The 23957-nt window shown below is 40.7% G+C and overlaps 1 protein-coding gene across 1 annotated transcript; it reads left to right on the plus strand.

Annotated features, from left to right (window-relative positions):
* Positions 1-147: 147 nt before the first annotated feature.
* On the plus strand, positions 148-23888 carry ptpra (protein tyrosine phosphatase receptor type A). Its single transcript, XM_026348171.1, has 22 exons — positions 148-626; positions 9811-9857; positions 10134-10215; positions 10340-10729; positions 14149-14248; positions 14516-14589; positions 15033-15169; positions 15961-16051; positions 16259-16335; positions 16434-16470; positions 16592-16689; positions 17108-17227; positions 17326-17492; positions 17574-17709; positions 17799-17948; positions 18070-18163; positions 18283-18359; positions 18496-18630; positions 18899-19024; positions 19173-19324; positions 19720-19855; positions 20449-23888. Exons 2-22 carry the CDS (start codon positions 9837-9839, stop codon positions 20521-20523), a joined length of 2475 nt encoding a protein of 824 aa, XP_026203956.1. The 5' UTR covers positions 148-626; positions 9811-9836; the 3' UTR covers positions 20524-23888.
* Positions 23889-23957: the final 69 nt, after the last annotated feature.

Below are 23957 nucleotides of genomic sequence, written 5' to 3' on the forward strand. Positions count from 1 at the left end.
GGAGGGGGAGGCTCGAAGGCTCTTTATGGACCCTCCAGCCCCTCAGTGTACTGCAACGTAGGGCTCGGCCAGCAGGTGTCGCTGCGGCTTCTGCGGGGACGAGAGCGGAGAAGAGACGGGGCCTGGCCTGGGAATTTGCTGCTCGCTTCCCATTCTTCCTATGCAGACAGACACACAACATGGCGGACTAGAATAGTCGGCCGACGCGCCCGGATACAGCGGATAAACAGTGGGATTTAACACCGAGAAAGGCCAAGAAAGTGCCCTCTGAAAGGAAGAAACGCCGGGGAGGGGTTCAGGGCTGTCGGGAGGGAGCCTTGCGTGTCTGGATTCAGCGGATAAACTGACTGCGGAGTGTGGAGCGTGTCCCAGATCGTGCTGCTCTCCTCTGCTATCAGCCAGGTCCCCCCACCACCACCACCACCACCACCCCCTACCCCGCTCACACTCTCGGTTCCTGGGGTGTGGAGACAAGGGGCCGGGGTTGAAAAACGTGGAGGAAAAAAAAAAAAAAAAAAAAAAAGGGGGGGATAAATTCCTGCTGGGCTTGGATTTTCTTTTTGTTTTGTGTTGTTTTTTATTGTGTGTCCTCCCTCCTCGGGTTTCTGGACTCTACAGGAGTTGTGGTGAGTTTTCTTGTTTTTGTCGAGTCCCACTTGTTACAATGTCGCCGTAGCAGCATGTTTCCTCTGGCTGTGACACCGAGTCGCCCACAAACAGGCACCAGCACCGCCAGCACCACCTCGTTCAGGTAGTGTGGTCGTGTTTAGCTGTGAGGGAGCGAGTGAACATTTCGCAAGTAGCTCGGAGGCAGGGAGGGATTTTGTTTTTTTGTTTGTTTTTTCTTTTGGGCGAAGGGGGGCTCTGGAGAAAAGAAGCGGGGCTTCAAGAAGCGGCCGCGACTCGGTGTCCTGTGCCGGTACAGATGGAACAAAGAGGGGGGTCCGGGTCTGCCCTGCCCCGCTGAAAGTCCACCTTATTGATCAGCGCTTTGTTATTACGCGACCGGGGGAGGGTGGGGAGCTGGCTGCCAGGCTGGCTGCCAGGCTGGCTGGCTGGGTGTTTGGAGGAGCAGAGGGGGGCTCCAGGAGACCCGCAGCAGGAACTAGGTCGCCCTAACATTAGCATGGGAGACTCTGTCAAATCACAGCGGCTGCTTTGTGCTTCCTGCACACTGTGTCCTGTTCAGTGTGCAGTGTCTGTCACAACCTCTCCCAAAGTTTGTTGTTATGATTAATATTCTCCTCTTTTTCTTCTTGGGTGTAACCAAAAATACCATTACATAGTCTTGAGTTTTTTGTTTTTTTTTAAAAGCAGTCTACTACTTTGCTTTCACTTGGGTTTTTCAGCTATGGTTTCTCACCTCATTAAAACCCTGTAAAGGCTTGTTTGTCGTGGGAAATAGTGAAACATATGAATGAACCCCACTTGCTGCTGCTGCTGCTGCTGCTGCTGCTTCACTTGAGCCAAACTGCAACTAGGAGAACAATGCAGCACAGAGAGGAGTTTGCTCAAGATCCGGAGCAGAGATAATCATCATCAGGCCGAGGAGGCATGGCAGTGTCTGGGTTGTCATATCTTGGAGGAAGAAGAAGAAAAAAGTCTCTGCTGTGTCTGCCTGGAGCTTGACTCATCACATCTGGACTGATTCACCGAACTGCAGAACACAACCGTACCTCGAGCCCAGTGCTTTTCCACAACACGCGTTCCACTTTGCTAAGGTCAACATGTCCTGTTGGGACCATCCGAAAGAGTGCAAAAGCTGTGCTGCACCTTCTGCAACGTAGTGTGTGTGTGTGTGTGTGTGTGTGTGTGTGTGCGTCTCTCTACAGTGTAACTCAACAGGCTTCCCTGACCCGTGTTTCTCAGGCCCGGACACGTCCACTTTGCATTGCTTGTTCTCAAGCAGCTCGTAAAAGTTGGTGGGGAAAGTCTGCTTTGGCCATATGACAGAGAAAGGCAGAGCTGTTATCTCGCTCACTCCGTCCATATCTTCTTCAACTATTTTAAGAAAATTGTATTTCTATTTCTGTCTTGGGAGCCTGAAAGGGTTTTAGCACAAGAGCTTGAGTGATCCTCACAGCACACTTTTCATCATTGGCCTAGTTTCTAAACTACTAAAAATAAGCATAAAGTATAGTTTGATTCCACCTCGTGGGACTTGGCGTGAAGTTTTGATAGGTGGTTCTTTAAAATTACCTACATGTTGTGAAATTTCACAATTTCAGGGTGCTGACACGGGGTTATGAGTTGGCTGTTTGGGTGGGGCAGGAGGTATATTTTTGTTTCCACCTGTAGGCCTAGATGCTTCACTGTAGAAGAGCACTGTAATTCAGCCTCTGACAGAATAAACACAGCTACATAATGAAGCCTGATTACAGCTATATGTCGTATGTCATTTGACCTTAATTCACATTTATTCCACAACACAGGAAATGAACTTGTGTGACGGCTAACGGCGTAAATCAAACATCTGGCCTTCCAGAGAAAACTTTTTTTGGGAACCCTCCAGCTTTGTTCTCTCCTTCTGTAGACGTGAAGTAGTAATTATGTAATCCCTTCAAATCATTGAGTAAATCTTTATTTTACGTCCTCCTGATGTGGCATAATTGATGTTTCTGGTTCACGACGACTGTGATGGATATGAAAAATAGTTTACTTCTTTTCAGTGGACTTCAAAAACCAGGTGTCATTTTAAATTTAAGTGAACTACTTTACATGTGAAAAGAAGTGTTTTAATTTTGTAGCTATTGTGCGATCCAGTCAAATCGGCTCTCTATCTCCTTCATTAGAATTCATTTAATACAGTGTTGTATTTTTGAGTTGTGGATGAGGTGCATGTAGGTTTGGCAGAAATCAGCAGGATCTGTAGCATTACACTAGGCTACACCTCTGTACCCTAACTAGAGGTACAGAAAGTTTTTAGTTGATATACAGTACATCTACACAGTGGAGATTCTTCTGTTTTAGTGGCAACAGCCACTGATTTATGGCCTCAAAAGCCATAGTTACAGGCAAAATGATTAATTCACTAATTTCACTCTGTTGTGTTTTGACCATTCTATGTTCTTACTAAAAACATTATTGTAAAAAATAATCCTTCACACTTGAGGTCGTTCAGATTCAGAACCAGTTGAAGGTCGTAGTTAGAAATATTTATATTTGTTTTTGGCATTGGTCTACAAGCTTGATAGACCTTTCTTACCCCGATGTGAAAAAATGACCACAAACCATGTTAACTTGTTCGAGTAGTCTTTCAGTGCACCACTTAAAATGTCCAGAGAAGAAAAATGATCTTGGAGCAGTACTGTCACGACACTGCTGTGAGGTTAAGTCCCACGGGGTTGTCTCTTCATCTTTGATGGGCTTCTTTCACAGGAGGAGAAGGGTACAAGTGTAGCAGAGTTACAAATCATTTCAGATAGAAGAAGCTGGACTTTAGGTTTTCATTGTTACTGAACCCAAATCACCAAAACAAAGATTGCAAGTGTTGAAACCTACGTGTCTTCCTGGTGCATATGTTGTTGGGCTGAATATTGTTTAAATATCTTCCTTTCAGAAGTAAATTTAGTACATCACACATTATTTGTTAATCATAATATAGTGGTTACTTTACAAATTAATATTTTATAGAAATAAAAGATATGAAGCATTACTAATCATTGTAATATGTCAGTCTAGCCAAAATTGTATGAAGCAAATGAAAAAATTTGATGCACTTCCACCAACTAGAACCACAAAATATTAGTTAATAATACAATAATTATCAGTCATTAAGAAAAACCTGACAGGATGTCAGTTTTTGTTCTGAATACTTTACAGTAATTTCAGTACGTTTTACTCATAATAGTCTCAGTTCACAGAGTTTGAATTAAATTTCAAATGGCAGAAGTGATTGTGAATCTGGTTTTCGTTGTGGCCCTTCAGCTGCCCGTTCGGCCCCACTCCACACTTCAAGGTCACAGTGGCTTCTGTGGGGAGGCCACGCTTTGCGCCTCCACATCCTCTCTGTGTCCAATGTGGGAAAGCTTGAGAGGCCCTTGGCATGCTCTGTGAGAAACCCCACAATGAGGCAGACACAGAGCCGAGCTTCTTTGACTCACCACTTTCGCTCATTGAAACAAGTGAGTTTTCTTGATCCGTCCAGCTTGATGAAACCAAATCATCATTACTGGATTAATAACAGACACCGCGGTCACTCTAGCCCATGTGATTTGCCAGAATGGTAATCCCATACTTCTCTTCTTCTTTTCATCAACTAGCCAGCTCATGAATGAAGCCAAAAGAAGCAGAAACCACACCAGCAGGGAGTAGTATCCCTCAGAAAGGGAAGTCCAGAGGATTGTGGCTGTTGTATGTGGCACTGGGGACGTATAATCTGTGGTCTGTTTTAGAGTAAAAATCCTAGCAGCCCTGAGTTAGGCCTACTTCAGTCTCCTGTGAAGACAAGCATTCACAGTATTCCTGTTGCCCTGGACCCCCCTGCCTCCCAAGACATAGAAACAGTATTAATATGCCATGAATGGACACAGACAGACGAGTATTATCTAGCACTGCAGAGACTAGTGAAGCAGGATGCTTTGCAGAAAGCCAGAGGGAAATATTCTCCACATGACTGGTGAAGATGCCTTGACCACCGCTGCCATTTCAGAGGCCTGTAGGATTTGTATGTGTTGGGTTTCCAGCTCACTCAGTTGCCTTGGCTTCTCCTCTGTGAATTATTAATGAGATTTGTTGATGTCAAGAACATAAAGGATTCACACAGTTTTTGTTAGTTTTACTTGTATTCCTTTGCCACCTTTTGGTTTTAGTCAGATCTTGTTTTGACAACATGTAATAAACTGCAGACATGGCAGCAGCTATTAAGCATTCTTGTCTCAGGCTGAAGTATTTTCTTTCCCTGTGAGATTACTTTAACAAAAAACTCCCTCAGTGTTGAGCTATTCATTAATTCATGTTCACACAGTCGGAAAAGATACTTATTACTTTACCTAAGGTCACAGGTAAATACAAAAGCATTGGTGAAATCCACAGACTTCTGTGGGAGCCCTCCATATTAAATGACTACCTTGCATTGATCTTACGTCTTGGCCTTTGGTTGTCATGGAGATGTAATTGGACTTCCTTTATATTCCACCTATAAGTGCTCTTTTCAGCGTGTGAATGAAATGGCATGGGAACAGCCCAGCCCTTTCACCACTGTGTGATTGCACTCCTATGAGGTCTGCAGTTGGCCGCAGGCACAGAGGCAACTGTCTTCATTAGTTGGTCAGGCTCAACACTTGCATGCACATTAAGGAATGGGCACCGCACAGTATAAGGACATTCTTTAACATCAATACGTTGACCTAAATCGCTACCCATGAGATTCAAATATTACTTCAGTAGAGTTATTGTGTAGATTGCCAAACTTGTTTATCTAAAACAAATGGAGTCAGATAAAATAGGTAAAAATTAAAGACTACACTTATAACCATTGACCGATGTGGGGCATATTCTCTCTGCTAGAAATAGAACTACGTGGCAGAGCAGGGAACTTGCTTAATCATAACATTAAGTTTATTTGAGATGAGCAAGTTCTGCCCAGATATGATGTTAACCTTGTGAGACTAAGGTGGCCACAGATTTTGGAGCCAGGTGCTGAAGTTGCTCTCCACCAACTGCAAAACCTCAGGGCATAACGGGAAAACACCGGATCTAATATCTGCAACCCAGTGTTTTACAAAAACATTTCCACTTATGTTTATTTTGAAATTTTTTGATTTCATTAGTCAACGTTCATTATGAAGATGCATTTCTTAACAGAAAAATGTTGTGACTGATCAGAAAAGCTGAATGCTTTCAGCCTGTAGTATGTAGTATTTTAGTTTCAAAGTAGGCGATCGAGTGACCAACACTCAAGCGAGTGTAATCTCTGCTGCCTAAAAACTCCTGTTTTCAGTCTTCTCTGTGCTTCTGTTATTTCAGACACGATTGAACTCTCTGTGACCGATCAACTCAGTCATGGACTCAGCTCTTCTGTCAAGCTGTAACAGCTAGCCTACAAATGCATAGAGCTCATGGGAAATGTTGTTCTTTAGAGGATGTGCAATGAAACTGGGTATTTAATTTGATCAAAAATGATATTAGATAATTTTTCCAAAACCGAGAGCCTGAAACGCACGTAGCAAGTTGCACAACATACTATTGAAGGACACGTTCCAAGGCGAGGAATATTTAGTTATTTGAAATTTTTGAAATCTCTTGAATGGAGTTTTCTGCAACCCAGATGTATGTCTCTGCTGTGACAAGGAGCTAATATTACAAACACTAGATTTGTATTGATGTATTGAGTATTTTCTACATATGCACGTTTTACAAAAATGTTTTAGCGTCTACAATTACTGCTTATGATCGCAGAGGATGTCACATTTTAAGGTTGGATTAGGTTCATTTCCTCACTAAGTTCACCGAAAATGCTGTGTGTAGATTAAACATTGGTGCTGTGGCACCTGTGGTTGGCATGGTTACCTTAGCCTCTTTAAAACAGTGAGTTAACGGTTTACTCTAACTTCGACCTGATACATACATATATTTACTAGACACCTACCAGTCAATCCAAAGTAATGGATCCAGTTTCTCTGTATACATATGTGTATGCCTGTTATCTACAGCTAGGTTTGAAACCTTTCACTATCAGGGACAATACCTGAATTATTGCAAAGTTAGAGATAAACAACACCTATATACAGTTTTAAACTCTTCTTCTTAATAACTTATTCCAAACAACTCAGAGCATAAGCATCAAATAAAGAATACACTATAGAGACATTTCAGTACTCAACAGGTGTTTGTTTTTTTATACCCACTGTCCTTACCCGTATGGCAGATGGATAGAGATGCATTGAATACTCTATGTAGACCATAGTCATGTTTGATTTCCATAAAAAGGAAGCCAGTGTCCTGTTTTGTGTGTTTGAGTTTATCCCCTCCAGTAAAACTATTGATTTTCTCAGTTGTTCTTGTCTCAAAAAAGCTGCAATAGTTTTGCTCTTTGCCATGGGGCAACTAAGGACTATAGTGACTAAGGGCTTTTTCTAAGTGCTATGCCTTGTCTGAAAAATATTCACATGGTTGCACAACACAAGCTCAAAGCCAAGAGAGCGTGAGTTGCATGACTACCTTTTGAGTACATTCATTCACTAATAGATGGGCATGCACATGTTTCCTCTGCAGGGAATGCTGTGATGAAACTGTTGGAAAGATATTTACTCTCCTTTTTAATTTTTGGCTATATCACAGCACAGAGCAGGAACTGAAAGAAACTAAAGACTAAAGATGAACGGCGCCTTATTATTAATCTTTTTATGAAACACGAGAAGAGATCAAATCAGAAAAAGTAGGTAGCAGATTGTTTGTTACTTTTAGATGAAGGATGTGATGTCAGCAAAGGTGTTGCAATAGGAAGCTGCTCTCATTGTAGGAGCGTTAGAGCCTGATCAGGACATTACATGATTCAGTACTCCCGTATTTCCATCTTTTGAATGTTAAAGACACCAACACACTTCCCTTTCACGTCTTTTAATAGAGACCACTGAAAGCACAAGACTCAAAGAAGCACTTGGCCAGTACCTATACTCTTAAATAAATGACATCTTCACCCAACACATAGGTCTGAAAAAAGAATCTCATGCATTTACACACACGCATGCACTGAAAGAGTGCTGCTCCTCACAAGGCCAAAACACATTAATATTCATCTCTGGGGAGATGTACTTTTGGGACTACACCGTCCCTGGATAAAGACCTTTTAGGCTCCTGCAGCATCTGTGAAGTGAAGGTTAGCAACAGGATTAACTTACATCACTTTCAACAACACAGGTGATGTCATTGTGCCTCACTAGACCGCACACATTAAACAATGAGTCACGCTTCATTAAAAAAGATTACTTAAAAAAACGCTTGTTGATGTGAGCATATCCATTAGTAACCTTTGTCTGTCACATCAGGTTTAGCCTAATGCCATGTGCTGTATAACTTTTAATTCTCTCTAAACAGTGCCAGTGGCAAAGCTTGTCCATTATAGCTGACTCACTCCGTTTAATGAGTACTCTAGGGGAAGATGGTAGAGGTAGGGGTTTACATTGTGATGTGGTTTTTGAGGTAGCAGGGGATTTGTTTTGTGTCTATGAGCAGACAGGCGAGGAAGGAAGTACCATGCGCTTTTATTAATGACTTTACAAACAAGCTGTAGGTACAGGGAGGCAGTCTATTAATAGTGTATGTTGATAATATGTTTTGGCACACAGTTACAGTTACTCATTGTTAGAATGAAAATTTCTGATGTGTCACATGAATATAATCTATAGCGCCAGGACACTGATCTGCCTGCATCACAAAGAACTGTGAAATGGACAACAGATGTAAACACTGTCTTTGCATTGACATAATTAGAGCTGCAATAATCAGACAAGAATTAAAAGCTGCATCTGTTAACTGAGAAAGTAATCATCATGTTAACCTAATAAGATAATAAAATGTTGCATCATCAAATTCAATTAGCGTTAATGTAAATAGAGCTTAATGCAAAGAAGACCCTGTCTAATTCTGAAATGTCAAGACAGATATTTTTCTGTTCTTCTCTCTTAAAAAAACGCATCCAAAAGAAACAAAATGACTGTTTTTGTACTAAAATCTTAATTACATTTTTGAATAAAGTTTTTCCCTTTTCCATTTTTGGAAACGTGTTTTCTGACTAAATGGATGCATGGGTGGAAGAGAGAGAGAGAGAGAGTGAGTGAGTGAGTGAGTAAGTGAGAGAGAGCGAGAGAGAGAGTATGCAACAATTGGATATGTAGGTTAATGGCATCCTCGATGACCACATCACTTGCTCATCACGGGCCATTTCGGGCTGCAGTAAGAGCCAAACAGTGCTGTGCTAAAACCAGAATGTAAGCGCTGCAATGAATGGGCTCAGGTTAGAATAGCAGAAGTTTGGCAATTGGCACTGTTAGAGCTTTTAGCGCCCAATTTATCCTCTTCCCACTGATGTAATAACCGGTGATGTAAGGCATCTGTTTGTGTGTGGCAGCGCTGCAGCGTTTGACTCAATGCAGTGTTCAGTGAAGTTTCTCTACAAACAGAGGCAGATGGACTGAATTATTCTAAGGTCAGGACCATGGGATTAGGTCCAGGACTTATCGCAGCTCAATCAGTGAAACAACAGCCTTGCTGGCCTCTGGGATTATACAAAAGACTGACAGTCAGCCAGACTGACCACCTCTGTCATGCTTTTTCTACGTCTGTCTGTTGTCTGGCCTCCACTCACTCATCCACATGCCAGTGTCCTAAGTGCTGATTCACTCTCACTGCTGGAATTTAAATGTGACACTAATTCTGTCGTGCTTTTGGCGACGAATGCTCAGCTACGGACAAAAGTTGTTTGGGTATTTTTGCAACTCCGTTGCAACGAGTTAACAAGCAACATGTTTTTTTTTTTTCTGCGTATTCAAGACTGTCAGTTATGATTTTTTATTATTCGATTCATCTGTTGATCAATTTCTTGATTAATCATTTATTTTATGAAACATGAGAGCTCAGAAATCTCTTTGAATGTGTCAAATTTTGTACAGTATGCTTCAAACTTGGTATGCTCTCTTCACACCTGTGCCTCGGAATAGAGGAACTATTTGTGTTTGTGTGTCATTATAATATTACTCAACCCGATACTGATCATTCAGACGCATGATTGAAGCTCACGTAGAACAATGCTACATTTTTCAGAGTAGCTTTACAACAAGAATATAATGATGTTTTCTGTTTGCTTTGTAGGATCACGCTGTGCGAATGAGTGTTTGATGCCAACTGCGCTTCTTCAGGTAAACAATATTTAACACACACACAGCCTGACATTATGCAAGTATTTCATTTTAATTTCAAATTCAAGAGTATTACCTTCCAAAAATGAGCCTGTGGGATTAGGATGGAAGATTAAAAATATATATAACCTAGTGGATTATACATCACATAAACCTTTGATCTCTGTTAAGTAAAGCATTTTATATTTACTCTCTTCATATCTTTTTTGTTATAGTTGAGGGTGTTTTGTTTTTAACTAATACATATTCATCCCTTTTTGTTGTGCTTCTATGTAGGGCAGAATGGGTGTGTGTCCCCTGCTCCTGCTTCTCTGTCTAGCCCTTGGGGCCTCAACCCAGGATCATGTCAATTCCACAAGTACGACTACTGTCCACTTAAATCAAATGCATTTCTTTTCTCACCATCTGAATTTTATAGGCTCACAGTAGAAAAAAAAAAACACAGATTACTTGACTTGACCTTTCTTGTTTCTTCATTCCAGGTCCTCCGGATGTCACTACCACCCTCAACTCCACAGTCACACAGACAACAGCCCACACAGGCCAATCTATGACACCCACCACTGCATTCATCTCAAAGATGGCAACAACAATCACCAGCATTACCACCACCACAAGCACAAGCATAGCTAGTGATGGGGGCGTACAGTCTGGTGGCACCAATGATACCCTAAATTCACCAGACTCCTCAACCACACCTCCAGCCCAAGACCCTCAGTCCCCACCGAGCGCCAATTCTACGCATCTTCCAAACCAAGCAGGGGGAGAGAACGTAACGACAACCTCAACTACAGACACCCAACCTCCAAAAACAGATGACGACGCTTATGTAGACCCCACGCAGACGTCCACGACAGAATCCATTCTACACGGTGAGTGCTGGTACATTTACAGGGCACTGTGATGATACTAGATCATAACAATAGTATTTTTAGTTTAGTGATAGTGATAGTAAAGTTGGACTCAAGAAGAGAGAAACCCCTTGGAACAAAGCAGCATTAGAAATCAGATGAAACAAGAAAAATCAGGTAATCAGTCAGATTTTCTTCAAAGAAATTGTTTAACTATACTATGTTTTTGACCGCAGCTGCACTACTAATGTGACTGTAATGTGCACAGTGCAAAGTGATGTGACCACACACTTAAAAACAGAGAAACAGAGATAATATGGTGTCATGTTTATACATGCAAATACACTATCTATATAATTAACTCACAGCCTTTTTTGTGATTAAATAATGTATATAACAAACATACTTCAACATCTTATTGATTAAAAAAGTCCACCCTAAAGAAGTATCCTCAAAGATGAGGAACAAGGATCACTTACTGACTACATTCAGTATCTGCATGTATTGCCAAACAACAAACACAGGCAAACCTGTCAGAGCAGAGGAGGCAAGGCCTCCATCCACAGTTGCCTCAGTGCAGCACAATGCCGTGAATCAACAAGATATGTTGAGTTGTGAGTCATCTTGAATGGAAAAACACCTACTTAAATCATCAGTCAGTCCTGCAGCTGAACGTGAGAAAGTGTTTCTGACATTTCTAATTCTCTCCTCTCACTGCATTTATTCAACACCATTCAAACAAGTATGTGAAATCATTAAGGTTTCGTGTGTGAAAGTGTGTTGTTCTGTGTAAAGATATTTCAGATTGCGTTGTGTTTTGCTTACATTTGATTTTATCTATAGCAAAACTAGTTTGTACTGAACAGGAAAATCAACTTGGTGACTGTAGCATCTTCGGTTCAGGTTCATACTTTTAAACCTTATATAAGTTGTTATTCACTGGCTAATCAACTGTATACATCCTGGTGTGAAAGGTCTTTCCTGCTTTAAGCATACTGTAAATATGACTGGGTGGCCCATTTTAAGTGAAGTGTGCTTATTTGTGCTTCCTGTTGACCCCATTACATTCTTAATGCCTGTATTTGTCATTCAAGAAGCATTTACATATTAATAGTAGTAGACAAAAATACTAAAAAGAATGCAGATATAACAAGAAGACCTACACTTCATTTGAATAATCCCTGGCATAAATGAACATCTCGGACCGATGTTACGTGCTATACTCAGTTGAGAGGGTCAGAGAGGGGTTTTTAGTTTTTTTTTGCAGTTCCATGTAGTTGTGTGTTATTCATGTAGGCTGGCAAAGCAGTGGGAACAGATAAAAAGAACAGGCAAGTGAGCTTTCTAGTCAAGAGTCTACCTTTAATATTTTAGATAGTTGGACCTGCTTTTAGATCCTGATTGTAGCAGAGCTAGAAATACCCTGATGTGCCATAAATGCATTTGATCAGCCATCCACAAGAATCAGAAAACCACCAAACTGGATGACAAAGACTGACACACACAAATGTGTCTGGTATTTCAATTAAAAAACAAATAGTGTCGAGTCAGGATTTTTAGACATCTGTTTCATTTCCATAAAATGCTGCTTCAAGTGTTACTGCGCTTCGTCTTTTAGCAGCTTCCAGTCTCTGTGCTGACCCTCCTAGTGATTTCCTTGTAAGTGAAACACGACTCCCCTGTCCTTCTCCTTTGCATCAATAATTCACATTAAATCACAAATTCACAAATCACTATCATATGTCACTGTTTGATTTGGAAAGACGGTTTCATTATCAAGTATAATAAAAAGTATATTCTAAATGAAAGAATTGGGGAAAAATGCTTAAGGGGCAAATTCTAGGGGAAACTGTGGATGTTCTGCCGGGCATTATATTCTCCTTGTCAATATAAGTGCAACAGATGTGCCTGCACTGCACTAAATGGTATGTCTATTATATAACATAATTACTTTGGGCTTGTTAGGTGTTACATAATTGCTCCATTGTCTCTTTCTGGACGTCTGTGGGTCTTGTGTGGAGAGCTATGAGCAGTTCTAGATGGCATTAGATCTGTCAAGGCTGTGTCAGTTCCACATGATACCCACAGCCTGTTTTGCTCCTGCTCTGTTCAATGTACACATTGTCAGAGGGAGAACACTGAAAAGTCCTGGGAACTGTGAGTGAAAATGCAACATAACTGGGCGACGTTCCAAACTATTTCCCCCAGAAAGCTCATATGGTGCATGAAGTCAAATGATGCATTCTTTGTAGCGTATTTTTGTCAGTAACATTAGGAGCATTCTTGAATTTTGAATTGATCCATTGAGCAGCTGTTTTTGTCATTGCATTGTCACCACCACTGTGTGGTTTTCTAGAAAAATCTCTATTGTTGTGGCCTAATGTGTCTTACAGAGCGGTCATCTGCACGCAAACAGCAGCTAGTTTTTTGTTTGTTTGTTTTGTTTTGTTTTTTTGTAAATCAAACTCCTGCTGTTGTTATTGTTCAAGCAAATCTCATTTTGTGTGCAACAGTGAAAAGTCACCAAGAAGGCTGTGATTGCCTTCAACCAGTAGCTCACATGCACAGTGGAAATGTACAAATTGGTCAGCCATTGCTAGAAAACTTAGTTAATGTAATGTCTAATATTTAATGTAGAGTCACCAGTGTTTAGCATTTACACAATGAATAATTCATGTAATTCACAGCAACCACCCTAAAAAAATAAAAATGGGCCACTAAGGTAAAAAAAAAAAACAGTAATAAGCATGTCAGCATCTTTTTACCATCACCTTGTTTCTGCAGCTGTTCTGGGTAAAACCAGCTATAGAAGCTGATGGTTGACCCACTCATCTTAAAATGTGATAAATCTGCTCACTCCAAAAGACAGGTTGTTGGACTCCCCCTTTGTTTTGTTTTGTTTTTCATCTGGAAGCGACTGAAATATTAACATGGGCAGCCATTAAAGAAGAAAAAGGAAAAATGCAGGCTGGTGCTCACCTTGCTACCTTTGAATCTTTTGTGTGTGTGCGCGCATGTGTATGTGTATGTGTGTGTTTGTTTGTTTGTTTTGTGAGCAATGCTGTCGTGTCAAGCATTAGATAGGGAGGAGATCATAACCACTAGTAAAAATATAACAAACCTAACCCTAATAGACAGTTTCAGAATATAAGTGAAGTCACTTACATGAATTGTATCACGGAACACTTAACACCCTGTAAGTTCTTGATTAAACATGTCACTTTTGTAAGATAAGAAAATTATAAAATATCCATTTAATATAAGCTGCCCAAAGCTTATAGTAATGATAGAATAATGAATAATGTGGTAATGGCAGTGGATTTTTGCTTTAGCTTCTTCTAACCGAAACACTGGCACATCTATGGAGTCTGGAGGCATCTTTCTATTTTTTTTAATCCAACATACTGATTATTTTCCCTTTCCTTATATCTCTGTTGCAGACAACAACCAGGCTGATGACATGCCAATCATAGCTGTCATGGTGGCCCTGTCTTCCCTGCTGGTCATCATCTTCATCATCATCATCCTCTACATGCTCCGGTTGGTGATATGCTGTTATGATGTGCTTTATATAAGTAGGAAGGCCCAAGGTGCTGCTGTTGCCATGGCATTTTGCTGTGAGACTTAAGCTGTGTGTGTGTGTGTGTGTGTGTGTGTGTGTGTGTGTGTGTGTGTGTGTGTGTGTGTGTGTGTGTGTGTGTGGTGTGTGTGTGTGTGTGTGTGTGTGGTGTGTGTGTGTGTTTGTGTGTGTCTGTGTTTAAAAAGGTGAATCTATTAATATGAACTTTGATCTTTGTCAATTGACAGGTTTAAGAAGTACAAGCAGGCAGGAAGCCATTCAAACTCCTTCAGACTAACCAACGGTAGATCTGAGGATACAGGTAAAAACCACAGATGCATTAGAGCGTATTGGATTTTTTGACCGATAAAACTTCATACGCACTGATCAATCATTTATTTGTTTTGGACGTACAACTGTACAACCAGCTTGATCAAACTTGCTACTGAGTTTTTGTTTTTTTCTGATAAGACTTGATTGATCTTGCTCCCCTAACTGATAACATTTCACTGACTGTTGCCAGGAGGCTTTTGTTCATTACCTAACAGGGCTGCAGTTGTCTCCATCATGTGCTCCAGCATTGACTCACATCGCCCTCTGGTGGGCCTCTGTAGAACAGACAGTGAATGAAGGCTTGTGTTAGTTTACAGTTCCACTCTCATACCATCTCTTACTTTGTCTCTCATGTCTTCATCTCCTTCTGTCTCACCCTCTCCCCCCTCCTCTCATCACCCCTGTCTCCACCCTGCCTCCTTGCCGGCACAGAACTCCAGAGCGTCCCGCTATTGGCCCGTTCACCCAGCACAAACAGGAAGTACCCGCCTCTTCCTGTCGACAAGTTAGAGGAAGAAATGAACCGTCGCATGGCTGATGACAACAAGCTCTTCAGGGAGGAGTTTAATGTATGGCACATTCAAGCACACATGATAATTCATTGAGTCTGACATTCACCTTTAACCAGGCCCGTAGTGTACTATAGGGGGTAAAATAAATAAATAATGATTAAATCCAAATATTTAATTCATGAGGAATAATAACCTGTCAAAAAACATTTTGTGTGGTTCAGATTCTTGTGAGACTGATAACAATAACAAGTAAACTACCTAGCACCTACCACCAATTTGAGCCGTAATACTAAACCACAGGTCACAGTTGAGAGTACATGGAAACTAGTATACAAGTAGACAATGGTTACTTTTCTTTTTTTATTATTTTTTTTTTTTGTTTTTTACAGGCACATCACACAATGTAAATATGCGAGAGTTCTTATGTTGAGTGATTTTACAATGCCTAAACGTGAAATAGAAGCAGACTAAACATTCAAATACACATTGGTAGGGCTCATTCAAAAATATAAAAGATATTACGAAAAGACATGCATATATGCAATATCAGAAATAATAATACATGTGAATACAAAGAATATAAACTGCCATATTTGCAATTAGTTAGAAGCACTGGGTAAATGGTTGATGGCTAGCTACCAGCAGGCACAGTTAAAATGATTTGCTAAAATGAATGAAATTGATGAAGCTAATCAGCCTGTTGCTACAGGCTCCATTTGAGGTGATTATTTACATTACAGGAAGCAGACACAAAGATTGAGCCAACGGGAAATAATGTGTAGGGTCACACAGTGATAACTGAAACTGATACCTGTCTTGTGTGTTTTTTTTTTCCTCTTGGTGTTTAGGCGCTGCCAGTCTGCCCAATCCAGGCATCATGTGATGCTGCTTCAAAAGAAGAAAATAAAGAAAAGAACAGATATGTCAACATCCTGCCATGTGAGTGACACTGATAGACACAGAACGTTTCTACTGATTCGGTCTTTCCAGCAGTTATCACAGTTGACATAGTTTACAAATTATCCATTTAGTGGTCAGGACAGACAATGTGTAATGTACCACTTGTATTCCAATTTCCCCTTTTCATTGTGCTTTCTTTCATCTTCATCTGCTTTTTAACTGTGTGTGTCCTGGCTTTTGTCTTAGACGATCACTCCAGGGTGCATCTCTCATCTCTGGAGGGAGTCCCCGACTCTGATTTCATCAACGCCTCCTTTATAAATGTTTGTATTAGTGCAGCATTTTTCCAAAGTAATGTTTGTGCTCTAAATACAACAGGCTGTGAAACAGCAACATCTCTTTTGACCTTTTTGTTTTGCAGGGTTACCAAGAAAAGAATAAATTTATAGCAGCTCAAGGTAAGGTTTGGGCCTGCAGTGAAGCTGAGAAGCTGCACTGTGCTGTTCACTTAAGGAACAAACAATTTCATTATTAGCTCCTCACTTATCCTCTTCACTTCTCTTCGTCGTGGGCTCTCAGGGCCGAAGGAGGAAACCGTAAATGACTTCTGGCGGATGATCTGGGAGCAGAACACAGCCACCATTGTCATGGTGACCAATCTGAAGGAGAGAAAAGAGGTAGGCGAGCTGCTGCAGGAGGGAGGTGGTTGATGCTTGCGTTTTATGTTTTGTTCCCTTAAATGCTTTTTGTATAGAATATAGATACACAGTTTAGATGGGAAAACATCTTCTATTAAACTATTAGTCCACTGCATTTATGTTTAACATGTCTGTAGTTGCATTAAGTTGCAAGTTAAATATTTAAGTTAAGTTTCAAGTTAAATTGTGTGTTTTTAAATCATCCTTATGTGTGCGCCTGTCACGACTAGCCTTCAGATCAGGACTGGACCATAAACTCTCTTTACTTGTTAACTAAACTCTATCTCAAAGATGCAGCAGTCATTGATGAGCAAATTTAATATGTCACTCTGTTTCCCTAAACTCAAATAAAACAAGGTTTTTATTCCCTTGTGTGAAACTTTTCTCTGTGTTACAGTGTAAGTGTGCCCAGTACTGGCCGGACCAGGGCTGTTGGACATACGGGAACATCCGAGTGTCTGTAGAGGACACAATGGTTCTGGTGGACTACACCATCCGCAAATTCTGCATCCAACAGGTAATATGAACCTCTTAATGGAGAGCATACCGAGCTAAAGTTGCTTTATTCTCTGTGTAATAAAATGGCTGACTAAACTAAACTTGTTTGTATCCCAGGTGGGAGATGTCTCTGGCAAGAAGCCTCAGAGGCTTGTCACCCAGTTCCACTTTACCAGCTGGCCAGACTTTGGGGTGCCCTTTACCCCTATTGGCATGCTCAAGTTCCTCAAGAAAGTCAAGACCTGCAACCCCCAGTATGCCGGGCCCATTGTGGTCCATTGTAGGTAAGTGGATCAAAGCGAACCTTCCTATTTTTGCTTCTTTGTTTCCATGCTACACACAGCTTACAACATGTTTCTTGTCAGTGCGGGCGTGGGGCGAACAGGCACCTTCATCGTGATTGATGCCATGTTGGACATGATGATTGCGGAGAGGAAGGTGGACGTGTTTGGCTTTGTCACCAGGATCAGAGCTCAGCGCTGTCAGATGGTCCAGACTGATGTAAGTCTTCTCTTCACATTATTTCAGGCTCTTCCTTCATATCATTATTAGCTGCTTTAACTTGGTCTTTTTCTCTCTCTTTCCCACAGATGCAGTACGTGTTCATCTTCCAGGCATTGTTAGAGCATTATTTGTACGGAGACACAGAGCTGGAAGTGACCTCTTTAGAGTCCCACCTGGCCAAACTCTACGCCCCCTCACCTGGAGCAGGCTGCAGTGGTCTGGAGGCTGAATTCAAGGTCCGTTAGTGTGTTGTGTTATTCTCTTGGACCCTTCATTAGTCAGAACTGTGCCTCAAAATGTGTCGCTGCTCCGGAAAACAACTGATAGCTGAAGTTTATATTTCCATATAACTTCTAGAAACTCACGTCCATCAAGATTCAGAATGACAAGATGAGGACAGGAAACCTGCCTGCCAACATGAAAAAGAACAGGGTCCTACAGATTATTCCATGTGAGTTATGAAGTTGTAGATTTGTTGTGTGGTAATTCAGTTTTTTACAATTGTGCCTGTGAACAACCCGTATCAACTCTTTCTTCAGTTGGGTTAATGCTTCTCCTTGCTTTGAACAGATGAGTTCAACAGAGTGATCATTCCAGTCAAACGAGGAGAGGAGAACACAGACTACGTCAATGCCTCTTTCATAGATGTGAGTGTAAAAGTGTCTGGATCCAAGTGGATCATTTCATTTTATTAATGTATGCAATCGATCCGGTGTTTTAAGCCTTCCTTTTCCCTTGTAACTTATATCCTCTTTCCTTTTCCTCCTTTTCATCTGGTCACAGGGCTACCGTCAGAAGGACTCATACATGGCTAGCCAGGGCCCCCTACAGCACACCACAGAGGACTTCTGGAGGATGATCTGGGAGTGGAGAAGCTGCTCCATAGTCATGCTCACTGAGCTGGAGGAGAGAGGGCAGGTGTGTATCTGTGTGCATGTGTGCAGATATAAACACAAGTGTTAGGTACAGGGTCAATAACGGGCTAAAATAGAATATTGATATTGGATCATATTGCTAACTGGATGCTATCAGTGTACCGTGCCAATAATCTGAGGAATGGAAGACGGATGTTTTGCTTATAAACAATAATTTTTGAAATGTAGAGATTTAGATTTTAGGCATTTTAGGTTTGAAAGTCTTGAAAGTGAAAGCAGTCATTTGACCACCTCCATTTTGTGTCCTGCAGGACAAGTGTGCTCAGTATTGGCCGAGCGATGGAGCCGTGGTCCATGGGGACATCTCTATTGAGATTAAAAGGGAGGAGGAGAGTGAGAGCTACACAGTGCGTGACCTCCTGGTCACCAACAACAGGGTAAGAAAACATCTAACAGCAAAACTGATTATCCTGACGTATTCTTTTTACAGCCCACAGCAGCTGATCCTAATTTTATACCCACAGCAATCTTCAGCAAGACTACCTATGCAACACATTGTAATATCTCTGCCCTTATCCTTTTCAGGAGAACAAAGCTCGAGCGGTGCGCCAGTTCCATTTCCATGGTTGGCCAGAGGTGGGAATCCCCACCGATGGGAAAGGCATGATTAATTTAATTGCTGCAGTGCAGAAACAACAGCAGCAGTCTGGTAACCACCCTATCACTGTTCACTGCAGGTAAGATACACACTCTCACTTCTCCACTCACTATGTTGCCATTAGATCTTGTGTGTACCACCTTCAGAAAAGAAACTGGGACATAATTGTATAGATTTTTTTCTTATTGTTGCACATTGTTGTTTTTGACAATCAAGTCTGCTGTTGTGTGTCTGGAGGGACTGTTGGAGCATTTAAATCCCAGGAAGAAACAGCATTGAAGAATTGTTCTCTTCTTCCTTTTTAAACTGCTCCCAGAACAGCTGCAACACTGTGCTTCTTCTCTAACATATACACTCAGAAGAATGCCTCATGTGGATGTTATTTTCATTTTTGTGTACTGCACTGTGGATATAGAAGTTTATAAAGTATCCTGTGTGTGTGTGTGTGTGTGTGTGTGTGTGTTGTTCTTGCAGTGCTGGTGCTGGCCGGACAGGGACTTTCTGTGCGTTGAGTACAGTCCTGGAGAGGGTGAAGGCAGAGGGCATCCTGGATGTCTTCCAGACGGTCAAGAGCCTCAGACTGCAGAGGCCCCACATGGTGCAGACACTGGTGAGAATTGTTGTAATGCTTAAAAAAACAACTTAATTGGTTAATATTTGAAAGGAGAATCTCTGGGAAAATGAGGCGTTTGATTTTCTCTAGATTTGCTCATAAGAACACCGAAAAAGGTGGTGGATTAAAAAGCAGTATTTTCCTCATCAAGAAACAGCTGGTTAGGATATACAGTATTTATTTTACAAAAATTCACCCCCTTTAGCAGCACCCATTATCGAATTGCTCACTAACTGACTCATTATATCTTATTTGTACATTTCGTAAAGTGTAAATGACACAATTCAACATTTCAAAGTGGGCACGTTTGCTGGACTGTTGACAGGCGATCAACAGGAAGACTACAGGAAGTTATTGGTGCATGGTATCTATAGTGTAGTGAAGAAGACGTTGCCAAAATGCACATTTCTCCCTCTGTGCTGATATGCAGCCTGGTTGTGCCAACTCACACACACTTTAGGAGAATAGACAAGATCTTATTGAATGCAGTGTTTGAAATGAAAATGGTATTCTCTAGTCACAGACATGCTGTGTGTGAATTATCAAGTAGACTTACTGTTGACTGTTAACATTGTTTCTCCCTCCTCCAGGAGCAGTATGAGTTCTGCTACAAAGTGGTCCAGGAGTATATCGATGCCTTTTCTGATTACGCCAACTTCAAGTAGGGTCCTGCCATAGATGGACGGATGGATGTCTGCATACACTTCCTGCATATGCACGCACCAGAACACACACAGATCACCACGCAGAAAACTGCATATTCCCATCGGATGATTTCTTTTTTTTTTTTTTTGTAATTCAAAGACTCATCACAACTTGATCTGTGGATGGGATGAACTGCCTGCAGGAAAAGGGAACAGAGGTCTCAGTCCAGAGGAAAGGGCAGTGCAGTCAAATAGAAAAAATAACTGGGATGCCTTCTTGAATATTTTGTAATATTGGTCTTGTTAATACAGCCCTTCACCCCGATTTGCTTCCCATCTCCTCCCCCCACATGTACATATACTTACTGTGTTGCATCTTATTACTTGGGTTTCAGACACAGTTTTGAGTTTGGCTGCATTTTTGGGTGGCACCTGTAATGTATTTTATTGGTATATATATAAATATATAAATATATATGAATATAAATCAAATGCTTTTGAGGCTAATGTAAAAATCCAGGTAATGATGTTTGGATTTTTTTTTTTTTTTACTTGTTAGGGGACGGAGACTTAAACCTTTTTTGGCTTCGCCTGAGCCGCGCTGTAGCAACGTGTGTGGTAGCAGAACCCAGGGGTTTGTACACGAACAGACAAAACCTAGATTGTTTCACTCCCAGATGTTCACACACATTCACACACACAGTCTGAGCCCTTTTTTGCTCACACAGAATTGGAGACATCTATTTTGCAAAACATTTTTCAAGGCACTTAGAATTGATAGTGATTGGAGATCAGATTCTCTGTAATGTAGCTCAAAGTCTCAGGTTGACACACTCTTAAATATTCACACTTAATACCAGGAGCCATTTGCTTTCCTCAGCATATGCATGTGAGTGTGTGTGTGTGTGTGTGTCTGTGTGAGCTGGAGCATAAGCTGGCAGAAGGCACGGTGCATTTTACATCACTGTCCTCTGTTCACCGAGTGCCAAAGTCCTTCACTCACTTGGTTGTGCAGCTCTGGAGTCTTAGAAACTCTACCAACCACGTTCAGATATTCAGTACAAGAAAGCTATTCTACTGTCCAAGGATCGGTTCCTGGACTTTAACAGGAATTTGAGAGAGTAGAAAATAAATATGAATTTCATCACAGCCCCTATACAGTAAATAATACAAGGTTTAGGCAAATTGGTCAAGTTTTTTAAATCAATAATTTTTACTATATTTTAAGATCTGTTACAGTATCAGCAGCAATGTTGGTCTTGTTGACAAGCCATAACTCCATTACTGCATTAGAAATCAACAAATGTTATAAACCCAACATATTTTTTCCTTGTTTACAGACACACTTCAGTATTTCTAGTACTTTGTATTGATAGATTGGTTTTCTGTATGGGTTTCCTTTGCCTGAATTAACTAATTTAGCTTTTTTTTTTTGTTTTGTTATATCAGCCTCACTTCACGACGCTGTAATGTCGCACTTTTAAAAAATGATTCCCTTTTTATTTCCCACCATGAACACTGATGCTGAGGAATGTTTTCTCTTTCTTTGGTTGCTTTTGCTAACGTAGTCATCCAAAATGGACACACATTTTGCTTTTAGTAGTTTTTTTTTCCCTAATGTCTGGTCTGTCCAGAGAGGACACTTGAACCACAATGTTTTTTAGATGAGGTCACAGTTGAGGCCATGCCCTTCATGATTGTAATGAAAGATGAATGATGTCAGTGAAACGTGGGGCTTCAGGTCAGTCCTAATTTCACCTTGGTCAGCTCAGGAAATGATAACCGGATTGTTTAAATTTACAAATTGAGCAAATTCAGCTTGAGTTGATTTCCAAAGCTGACTCATATTCAGGTGGTTTTAACACCCACAAGAGGAGCATTCAGAAATGATGCACCAGATAAATTTTAAAGCTGCGAAATTAAAGTTGTTTATTTTGGGAGTTTTCACTTTTAATCTATTTTTATGTATTATTTTTACCTGAAAATAAGAGCCACATACATGCATTCACATGCAAACACTGACGTAATCACTTCAAGGAAGCAGCACAATCAAATTTAATTTATTGACGGTGAATAAAATTAAAAGTACATGCTGAATTTTCAGGAAGGGTGGTTGTGTCAATGTTTTGTTGATGATTGTTTGAACACTCCTGCACTATTTGCACCAAAAGCAAAGCCCTTAAAACTACAGAAACCAAATGTGCGATGAGGTCAGAAAGATGATTTGACCCTGATATTGGGATATGGTAAGTATATTTGAACTCTCAAAGCTCCTGCAGGGGCTTAAAGCAGCAGCTATCTTTAATTGACCAGTCATTGAAACTGTTTGCTGTTTGTGCATGGTCATTTCAGGTCTTATTTCATTCCAAAGCATCACAAGTGCCCGCACTATTAGTTAGGTGCCATTTATTGTTCATTTATTGAGTTAGTGACTTATAAAGGAGGGGGTGCTTTTTTTGTTTTGTTTTGTTTTTGTTTGGCTATTCTGCTTTTTGTATATGACACGCAGTTTGCTAACAAAACTTGACACTGTGCCAACCCGTGAGACCCACTATTTTGCTTTTATAGTGAACAAAAAAAAAAGTGCCTCACTGGTAGCTTTTCATAACAAATACATTTCCCTAGTTTTATCTAGAGTATGTGATGAACCTGTTGTTATCCTGTACGCTATGCTTTCCATTTCCCCAAACACCACCTGCAGACCAGTGACAAATCTATGATGAATCAATTTAGCCAAAACCAAGACTGGGTCGGTCATCCTTCTTTTCACATTCCCTCGAGTCACATGTATGTGCTGTAAATTCATTGATTGTGCAGGTCAAACGAACATTGAAGTCACTTTTTCATAACATTCTACACTGAATAGCTTCACTCCATTCCATATCACTTCAGTGTGGGATTTCTAATGTAGAACAAAAATCCACGTAGTTCACCCACAAACTATTACAGATGCATTTTCATGCATTATCAGGGAAATCAGCTGTCCCTGTTTCGGTTCCCTTTACTCCTGAAACGTTCGAATGCCCAGGAGAACTAAAATATGCCTCCATTCCTTTTTATATGTCCTCCTTGTCTCTTATCCAGCTCCAATTACTCCTGTCCACTTGCCACTTCCTTTCCCTCCTTCACTTTGTCCTTAGACCATTTTTTTTCACTTACCACCTCCCTTATGTACATAATGTAAGGTTATTTATATTTCATTCCTGTCTGCTGCCTTGCTTGTTTTACTTTATTCTCCCCCTTCTTTGTTTTTATTATTATAATTATTGTAATTTTTTTCTAGAAAAAAAGATGTATATTGAACTGTATCGGGACCATTTTAAAATTGATTAGAGATGTTTTGTGTTGGCCATTTTCAATTTGGTATAATTGTCTTAAGCAAATACTATTTTTTAATTTGCCCGTATGTTTCTAGTGTTTTGTTATTCAACATTTGAATATATGTATATATAATT

The sequence above is a fragment of the Anabas testudineus genome, chromosome 5 (genome assembly GCF_900324465.2).
Source record: "Anabas testudineus chromosome 5, fAnaTes1.2, whole genome shotgun sequence".
Classification (NCBI taxonomy): Eukaryota; Metazoa; Chordata; class Actinopteri; order Anabantiformes; family Anabantidae; genus Anabas; species Anabas testudineus.

Excerpts from the sequence above, each read along its gene's own strand:
- ptpra (XM_026348171.1), top strand. The coding sequence starts at position 9,837 with ATGCCAACTGCGCTTCTTCAG. Across the intron at positions 10,216-10,339 it reads GGATCATGTCAATTCCACAA|GTCCTCCGGATGTCACTACC; the intron begins GTACGACTACTG and ends TCTTCATTCCAG. Across the intron at positions 18,360-18,495 it reads TCAATGCCTCTTTCATAGAT|GGCTACCGTCAGAAGGACTC; the intron begins GTGAGTGTAAAA and ends ATCTGGTCACAG.